The sequence below is a fragment of the Photinus pyralis genome, unplaced genomic scaffold (genome assembly GCF_008802855.1).
Source record: "Photinus pyralis isolate 1611_PpyrPB1 unplaced genomic scaffold, Ppyr1.3 Ppyr1.4_LG8, whole genome shotgun sequence".
NCBI lineage: Eukaryota > Metazoa > Arthropoda > Insecta > Coleoptera > Lampyridae > Photinus > Photinus pyralis.
The window spans coordinates 19,536,858-19,546,847 of NW_022170819.1; the positions used below are offsets into that span (position 1 = coordinate 19,536,858).

Sequence of the window (9,990 nt, forward strand, 5' to 3'; positions counted from 1 at the left end):
TGTCTTGTAGATAACGTTAACGGCAAAAAATCGAGACGAAATCGGCAATTTCCGGTTTTTCTGGCATATCTTCGGCATTCATCGGAATTTTCTAGTTTTGATTAAAGCATGATAACAACTCTTTAATTACGCATCTTTTCTCTAATTTGTCGCGTCGCGTAGTATGCTTTCGGAGACCCCAGGTATACAGGGTGTTCCTTAAACACATGCTAATATTTAAGGGGGCGATTCTTGGACCTATTTTTAGAAAAAAAACTTCCTATGAACGTATGTTCTAAACGTTTTAATTTTTTAGATAGGTACATGATGGTAAAATTTTAAAAAAATCAGTTTTTTAATAATAAAGATTTTCATTTTTCATTTTCTCTACCAACGGCGTCCGTACGGCTTTTGCATTGAATATTTTTGGAGAAAAAAATACTATGCCACTGCTTTCTCTTAAAATAAAATTAATTTTTTTAAATCCTCATTCAAATTTGATCTTCTGGCTTTGTCCAACGCATGGTTTTCGCTTGAAAAATAATCGTTTTACTTCAGGATCGATTTCCTAAAAATAAGGGAAAACCATGTGTCGGACACGCAAAAACCAGATCAAATTTGCTAAAAAATGAATGAGGATTTAAGAAATAAATTTTATTTTAAAAGAAAGCAGTGGCGTAGTATTTTTTTCTCCAAAAATATTCAATGCAAAACCCGTACGGGCGCCACTGGTAAAGAAAATAATTTGCAGATCAGAAAATGTATCTTGATGCATAGAAGACATGTACCAAATTTCATAAAGATGTCTACAATATATTAATTCTGTTATTATTAAAAAAACTGTTTTTTTTTAAACTTTACCACCCAGTATATCAAAAATTAAAACGTTCATAGGAAGTTTTTGTCTTAAAATGGGTCCAAGAATCACGCTCTTTAAGCAACACCCTGTATTTATCATGTTCTAAAAATATTCAAAATAAATGGAGAATAGTCTTCTCAGAATATCTGAGATATTATCCCCATTCCCATATCCCTATAGTATATCCAAAGAGTACATGTTCAAATATATCTTTTCGAATATTCCAGAAATATGCAATGTTATCTGGAGTTGCCAACTGCGGGCCTTTCTTTCGAGGAACAAACTCCTTAATAGAGGATCTTCCTGAAGTTCAAAAACTCGGTAAGATCCTTTTGAAAGACCCAGAGCAAAAAGTGGGAACACTACCGAGACTGTAAGGATACATTGAGCGAATAAGCAAAAAGGACATTGCATGTCTGTGGAAGTAGAAGGGCTTTTGTGTACATGGGGTTTGATAATACTGTACTGTGCACTAATTATTTATTGTAACTCTCTTGTTCTGGGCCTTTAACAGGCTTTTGCCCAATATGGCGGCCTGCCATGCCAGGAAGCAGCTAGGTAAAGTACAGAGACATCTGTCTGGGAGTCACTGGAGCCATGAAATCCACGCCAACTTTGACCATGAAGGTAGTTCTGGGACTAGAGCCTTTTTACACTTAGCTGTGGATGTAGAGGCTTCGGTATGGCTCAACGAGCTTATGTGGGTTACAGGTCCCTAATGAAAAAATCCCGTTCGGCTCAGTCAATCAGGTGCAGGTAGATTTCTATAATTGTCCGCCATTTTGTTCCAATATGGCGGAATTGGCTGATTTATGAGTTACACGAAACCTTAAAGTTTGGTCGAAATCGGTTTATAATTAAGAAAGTTAGAGTGTTTCTTGGAAGTGATATATACCTACAAACATATTTATATACTGGTACCATTACAATAGGTAGACGAAATCTACCTAAAGGGAACAGGCATGGACACATATGGTGATCGACCGAGAGTTGACATCAGCTTCTCCTCCAGGCTCCCCTAATAGAATAGACAGGCATCGATAAAGAATACTGGCGAACAAATTCATTTATTGCACAAAATAAAACGTCAACTAGATATTTTTATAACAAATACATACTCATTTGTAATTAATAACGCAATGGACTTTAATCGGGAGAATGAGGAACTTCTGTACTAAAATATGGAGCCGATGATTTAACTAGCAGTGTATGACACACATCACAAACTTTCGACGGTCTTTGATTAGGACCACTACAAACAGTATGATTTAAACAAGGTAAACAAAATATCTGCCCGCAATGTCTGCAATGCTGTTTTTTTCGTTTAGTCACATTAAACATTGATCGACAAGACGGACAGTCCTCCACATCTTCCTCGTGCTGCCACCGAACTTGGGTGTCCGCATCTCGAATCTTCTCTAACTGAACCTGTTAACACGCACAGTAAAAAATTATAACAAAAAAAGTCGCAATTAACCTGGAGGCTTTGAGAGAGACGAACGAAATCCTTTTGCACAGTTTCACTGTTGTCCAATTCCTGCTGCAACGATGCAACTCTCGATTTTAGTTCGTTGTTCTGATCTTCCAATAGATTCTTAACATATAAACAACCAAATCATAATTCAATTTCATTAACATACACGTTACCTTTTCGCCGGATAGTTCATCAATTTGTGCCAGAGTTGCTTGATGAATTTTGTCTAGTGATTTTAATTTATCCTGTGTGGACAGTAACCTCTGCTTTTCCGCTTCCAATTGCTCAGTTTGGTCTCTAAAATGTTTGCTACACTACACGAATTCGTTTCTAACATCACCTACTTTAACATGGTAATTTCATCTTTCAAAAGTAAATTATCAGATCTCAAAATGTCGACTTCCTCCTCGACAACTTCTTTTGCAATTTTTGCGATGATTAACTCTTGATGCCCTCTGAGAATCAGTTCTTGTAAATCCTACGTACAAATGAAAACTTATTGGGACGCAATATCCAGGTCTTACCTCTACAACATTGGGCAAATTAATCGCTTCGCTTTGTAATTGTTGGGAGTGAACGCTGTACTTTCCCACAAGATCCTCATTTTCCCTTTGTAATCTGCATAAGTTAACGTAATTTAAAAAAATCAATCAACGAAAACAGCTGAAACTATGAGATTTTTCTTACTTTTCTAGTTCATGCTGAACTTTTTCCCTCTCGTTAGTAATCACTGTTAATTGTTGTCTAACCTCGACCATAGTGTGTTTAAACACATCTTGCAGTTCCTTTAGATCCTGTTCGGCACAATCAGTTCTGGTAGTTAACTCTGCGACTTGAAGTTTATGTTGTTCTTTTTTTTCGTTCCATTTCTCCTCAATTTCCTCTCGAAAACCTATCTCTTTTAATAGCTCCTCCCGATGCCTGTCCACCGCCTTTTCGGCCCTTAGCAATTTAAGCTTTATGTCTTCGGTATGCTTTTGTTCTTTAACTAGTTCGGTTTCGTAATTACTGCACATGTCGCATTGCGCGATGGCTGTGTGACGCCCCTCAAACGAGGTGTTTGTGGCAGTTGCGTGTAAACTGGGATTTGCGGAGGTCTAGTGTAAAATCATTATGGGAAATAGTTAGTTGTTTTTCAAACAATATTACCTCAACTCCGGTATGTTTACATTGACATTTTTGAAGTAGATCGTCCGCACTGCGCAGCTTATCTTTGAGGGCTTTAATTTCTTCTTCCAAAGGAACAAGAAGAGATCGCAATACTTCGACATCTTCCTGTGCCTAATAGCAAACACATTAGACAGACATTAAACATCTACTATAGTCACGTGTAATATTAAGAAATAAGTCATCAAATTAATGTCATATTATTTACTCGTTGTGATATAGGGAGGGGTTTCAGCATGTCGAATGTAACATATATCTCTGCTACTGAATTGGGTTCCTGTAAACATAGCTAATAGTCAGAGGGACAAAAGTGAGAAGCTAAGAACATAAGCGGTTCCACTTTTGTGTATAAACAGTTACGCTTAGTCCGTCTGGTAAACTGTTTTTCAAATATACAGGGTGAACATTTTTGTATTTTTCCTAAATCACAATCTCCGTTTTGAACACTGGGAAATCAGACCTAGTGCTTTAAAGGTTCAATCTTCTTAGGTCGCTTTCTGTAAATGCAAAGCTTTCCCAAACAAGTGTAATTTAAGGTACTTATGCTACCAAATCTATTCCATTTTTTTTAATCGCAGCATTGTTTGAAATTTTGAAGAATGTACAAATTTAAGACTTTGTTCATAAGATTCCTCTTATTCATACATCGCCAACAGCATTTCATATTCTTTGCAATAGGCTTTACTGTATTTTGTAAATAGCACCTTTTCTTCTGCTTTGCAACAAACCATTTTTTTTCTGAAGACAATGATTTTAATAAAGCTGAAGTGACATTTCCACGCATTTCGAATAAGCTGCTCACTAGAAAGCCGATATGACTTTATTTCCCTTATTTTTAATTTTTTGCAGGTATAATAAAAAACACTATAACAAATGCATGCCTAATTGGTTTTTAAATCACTCCGCTACGCGTCGTGTCTTTAAACTCATTGCGCGTCTTCTTAATAAGTTTTTTATGGTATCCAAAATTATAAAAAGTTTCCTACGCATCTACATACTTTAACATTGTGGTCAGTGGCGTGCGTCTGCAGAGTCAAGTCATTTTTTAATAGCAACCACTATTTTTTATTACATATTTCCAAAGTGCACACCTTTTTGGATATAGAAACTTAACAAAGTTATTATATTACATAACAAAACTTAATAGAGCAACTCAAAATAAGGGAAATAGTTGTTTTATAATTAATTTTATAATTCCACTAGTTTGCGTTGAAAGAAAAATGTTATTCTTTTGTTAGTTATGGGAAAATAATTTATTTAGACAAAAATCATTAAAAATTACAATTGCGTGCGTCTACAGAACTAAGAGGGAACCTTTTTTAATGGGAAGCACTATTTTTCGTGAGGTCTTATTAAAAAATGAAATTTTTTTAAATTACATAAAAACATTAAAAAACTTTAAAGAAGATTCTAAATAAAGAAATTCTCGATTTTACCGAGTTAATTTTTTACTAGTTGGCCTTGAAACAAAAGTAATTTCTGACGTCTAGTTATATCAAAGTAGATTTCTGTGTCCGAATAAAAGTACTGTTTTGTCTCTTTCTGAAAATTGTAATGATGTATTATTATGGAGAAAGGAGAAGAACTACGCTCATCAAGATCGTCTACCTAAATGATTAAGAAGTCAATATGAACACATAAATGACGAGAGCGTATTTTCTTCTAAATAATAGTAATGTTAGGACCAGGAAAAAATACCGGCAGGCACGAGATCTTTACCCCATTCTCTTTCAAATGAGCCGCCTATCGTCAAAGTCTATACAGTTGTGAAACATTGTGAAACTGATGTTAGATTTGCTTTTATTCCAAGATTTCATTTTAATGCTTTCATAATTAAGAAAATTGGCATTGGGCATGCGCAAAACAATATTTTGAAAAGGCCGTTAATTTTACTTATATTCGTAGTGATTACATATAAAGTTTCATTTAAATATCTTCATGAATAAAAAAGCATTGCGCATGCGCTAAACCAAATTTTTAAAACTACGCATGCGCAAAACCAAAAAATATCGGTATGCACGGAATCCTTAGACCAAGCGCTTTCAAATGAACCCCATATCGCCCAAATCGATTCAGTCGTGTAGAAGGAGTACGTGTGACGGACGGCCGACAAAGTGCAACCTACAGCGATTTTTCACTTTGAGGAAAATACGCTAAAGAGTACTCGCAACATGGACATGTACCACAAAATTTTGTTGGAAGTTGCGGAAAAGCCGAATATAAGTTCCCGTTGCATCAATACCAACATTGATAATAATAATAGATATTTATACAATACATAATTAATAGATAACGCGCAATTATTTTGAGTACAAGAAAAACTCAAAAAAATTCATATCTAAAAAAAACAAAACTAAAACGTAGACAAAATGTAAATTCTATTATATGCGTGAAATATAAAAGAGCAGGTGTAACATGATATTTTCACTGGGATATTATAACAGTTTGGTATCAACAAGACGGAGCTCCTCCCATCACACTCCTCCACTAAGAACCTACCTAGAAACAGTATTTCCCAATAGGTGATTAGTGCAATATGGATCAATCGAATGGCCTGCTTGCTCTCACACTGCTGGATTTTTTTTATAGGTCACGTGAAAATGAAGTTTGTACCAACAGACCAACAAATGATTCTATCTGAACGATCTTTCCTTAGTGGAGAGAAATAATATAATGTTAAACAAAATCAACATGTTATTGCATGCTACTCATATATACAGGGTGAGTCAAAGCACGAGGTGCCAAGAAAGAATTTCTTGAGATTGTGCTTTTACCTGATAATATGGTAAAATATGAATATTTTAAAAACACTTTGAATGCGAACACAAAGTAGGGTCCAAAAAGAAGGGTTTTTTGAAAAAATTAAGACACCGTGTATTTGGTCTTTTTAATATATGTAAAACCAATAGAAACGTTCTAATTTTGAAGAAAATTCAAATTATATTAACAAAATCGCATTGCCTATTAGTCCAGGAAATAGAGACTGAAAATGGACCATTTTCTGCATCGCGAGAAGTAGTTCCAATTTTTTTTCCATGTCATGAAAGAATATCTGGTGGTTAAGAATCCAAGTTTTCGACCTCCCACCCCTTGTGCTTCCCCCGTACCACCCTTAAAACCAAAGAAATTTGGTTGGTTTTTTAGTTTTTCAATCATATCTTTTTATAGATTCATTTTACAAAAAAATATTTTTATCAGAAATTGTAGACTATACAATTCTACACAACTTTTATACAAACTACTTTTTTGAAAAATGTTTATTAAAAACGATATCGAGCTACAGAGTTGCTTATATTTTTAAAAATTCTGAAATTTCTATGTAGATGTTTTAACCAAATTTTATACTTTATGTCTATAATTAAGAGTTTTATGAGAAAATATCTTGAACTTATCGTGATATAAATCCCCCTACGCTGCACCCTTACCAAAGGGGATGCATAATAATTCAACTTTCAACCCTTGCTAGTGGGGATATTTCAATCACTGTGAGATTGTAGGGCTTTCTAATATATCGGGCGATCAAAAATGAGTGACTGTCGAGTCGCCTTTGGAAGTACAAGTTAAGTACGATTTCCCTTGTAAACAAAATTTCCAAAGGTGACTCGACGGTCACTCATTTTTGATCGCTTTGTACCTACGTTTGAAAAAAAAAATTATCTCACTTCAGTTCAGCTTCATCCTTCACCCCCCCCCCCCCCCCCCCCCGCGGCAGGAATAGATATTTAAAGAGGAATAGAAAACATACAGGGTGACAATTTGAAAACTTACCACCCCCCATATCTTAGTAAATAAACGAGATATTAAAAAAAATCAAAATCCGTTTCGGTAATTCGGAGGGGGAATCACAATGACATAGTTGGCGACGCACTCCCTCACACCCCCTACGCCCCAGCCACCCCAACTTTTAAATCTTAAATAGTGACCCCCCATGTGTGATACGTCGTTGGAAAGCTCTGAAAAAATGCTTTCCAACCAATACCAAATAGCATTACATTTAGGTTAGTAATTATCGTGCAAATCAAAAAATAAACATGGAAAATCGTATTTAACTTGAACTTCCAAAGCCGACTCGACAGCAACTCATTTTTGATCGCCAGTTATAATCTATTCTCAAACTCTTGTCGGCCCTTTTCAATGTTGGTTTTGCAATATTTCGACATTCTTGAATTATTCTCTGTCTTAGTTCGTCTAATGTTCGCCGGTTGCGTTTTAAATGCGACAGATTTCAAATGTATCATATTAGTTTATTTTTTGATTTGCACGATAAATACTAACCTAAATGTAATGCTATTTGGTATGGTTGGAAAGCATTTTTTCAGAGCTTTCCAATGACGTATCACACATGGGGGGTCACTATTTAAGATTTAAACGTTGGGGTGGCTGGGGCCCAGGGGGTGTGAGGGGGTGCGTCGCCAACTATGTCATTGTGATTCCCCCTCCGAATTACCGAAATGGATTTTGATTTTTTTAAATATCTCGTTTATTTACTAAGATATGGGGGGGTGGTAAGTTTTCAAATTGTCACCCTGTATGTAAGTACTACTAACTTCACAATCGCCACACGAGCGTTGAAATATCTATTCCTACCGCGCGGGGGTGGGGGGTGAGGGTGAAACTGAACTGAAGTGAGACAATTTTTTAATTTCAAAAGTACATTAGAAAGCGCTACAATCTCACAGTGATTCAAAATCCCTACTAGCAAGGGTTTCAAGTTTCATTATTATGCATCCCCTTTGGTAAGGGTGCAGAGTAGAGAGATTTATACCACAATAAATTCAAGATATTTTGTCGTAAAACTCTTAATTATAGAGATAAAGTATGAAATTTGGTTAAAACAGAAATTTAAGAATTCTTAAAAATATAACCAACTCTCAAGCTCTATATCTTTTTTAATAAACATTTCACAAAAAAGTAGCGTATATCAAAGGTGTGTAGAATTTTATGCTCTACAATTTCTGATAACAATATTTTTTTCTAAAGTGAACCATTAAAAAGACATGATTGAGAAACTAAGAAACCAACCAAATTTCAGTAGTTTTGGGAGTGGTACGAGGGAAGCACAAGGGGTGGGAGGTCGAAAACTTAGATTCTTAACCACCAGACGACTGTCTGACATGCAGAAGAAATTAGAACTACTTCTCATTTTGCAGGTTAAAACCCTCTATTCCCCGGACTATATTGTTGAAATTAGTTCTATAAACCACCTTCACATCGGTATAAAAAATAAATAGGGGGCTTTGACGCCTATTTCCTAACATTCAGGTGTCAAAAATAATTTGGTTTACATAATTATTTAAACAAATTTATTCAAAATGTACGTGGTGTGTCTGTAAATCCCGAGTTACGAATTATCAGTGCACTACCTTGCGGTCTTTAAGAACCAAAACAAGCATAAACCACTCGCTATATCACTTTCGCCCTATGCTGTTCAAACGAAAAATAAATAAACAAAAACGTACATGATCATCACCGTGTACCTTGCACATATTCTCCTCAACAGTATCCTGTGAATTAAAAGTATCCGCACCGAGTTTTCTAGCCAAGGTTTTAGTAACTGCATTTAACATTAAACTAGGGACTAAACTTGACGGTTCCTAGATAAATTCAGTGATTAGCTGTACCAAATGTCAACCGCATACCTGAATGGTACGTTGAGGGGACTGCTGCCTTCCAGCTTTACGCTCCCCATTTTCACTTTCTAGTCGTCGTATAATGTCGTGTAGTTTCTTAAGCTCCATGGCGTAAATTGTCTTGCAGTTACTAGACTCTTCGATAGTTTCTATGTAAACCACATAATTATCAAAACAACAACAGACAAGTACAAACCATGCACTAACTGTTGAAGAGATGCTATTTCTTCCATCTTACGCTCCTCCATGTCAGTACTACTCTTTAATGTAATACCGGTAACAAGCAGCTGACTTTTTACATCTTCCAACTCCAATTTTACTTTATCACATTCCTGACTCAAACTCTCATAGTCTTTGCTTTTCCGCTCTAATTCACCTAAAATGACAGCTAGAATTTAAACGATGCAAAGCGCACACTAAACCTTCTTTCTGAAGAAACAAGTCCTTTAGTTTGGCACGTTGAATGTCGAACTCCTCGCGCAACATCTTATTATCCGTCTCGAGCTTAACAACTTTACTGTGCAGAGCTAAAATGTTAGGTGAAAATTGTGTAATAAACAAATGCACTTTTACCCTCTGAAGAATCGGCTTTTGGGTCACAATTTTCCATATTATGGTGCTCAACTAAAAAATTTAGTCACTAATCGTTTTTATGCACAAATGTAAAAACAGGGCATCTGCCCTGTCTCCTGCTGTTTCTCCCCAATTTCAGCTTTGGAGAAAACAAAAAAAAGACACTTTATTATATACAGGGTGCGTAACTACATCGCAGGATGCGCAAAATTGTTTATGCAGTGTGCTCGTGCGCGGAGTAACGGAGTTGGACATTTCTATTTGTAGGTTTACCGTTTTCTTTTTAATTGTTTGTTAAAGCAAGCTTA

At 35.7% G+C, this 9,990-nt stretch overlaps 1 protein-coding gene across 2 annotated transcripts; it reads right to left on the reverse strand.

The window, feature by feature from the left end:
- Nucleotides 1–1,886: 1,886 nt before the first annotated feature.
- On the reverse strand, nt 1,887–9,944 carry LOC116178822 (rab GTPase-binding effector protein 1-like). 2 transcript variants are annotated; one of them, XM_031498444.1, is made up of 12 exons: nt 9,683–9,944; nt 9,532–9,636; nt 9,306–9,485; nt 9,119–9,258; nt 8,957–9,073; nt 3,462–3,593; nt 3,000–3,409; nt 2,837–2,930; nt 2,657–2,790; nt 2,486–2,609; nt 2,316–2,432; nt 1,887–2,266 (listed from the first exon to the last, which is right to left on the reverse strand). In XM_031498444.1, the coding sequence occupies exons 1-12, from the start codon at nt 9,717–9,719 to the stop codon at nt 1,985–1,987; spliced, it is 1,872 nt and encodes a 623-aa protein (XP_031354304.1). In that variant the 5' UTR covers nt 9,720–9,944; the 3' UTR covers nt 1,887–1,984. The 2 variants fall into 2 exon arrangements, with proteins under 2 accessions (XP_031354304.1, XP_031354303.1); XM_031498443.1 differs by having other exon boundaries at nt 8,939–9,073.
- Nucleotides 9,945–9,990: the final 46 nt, after the last annotated feature.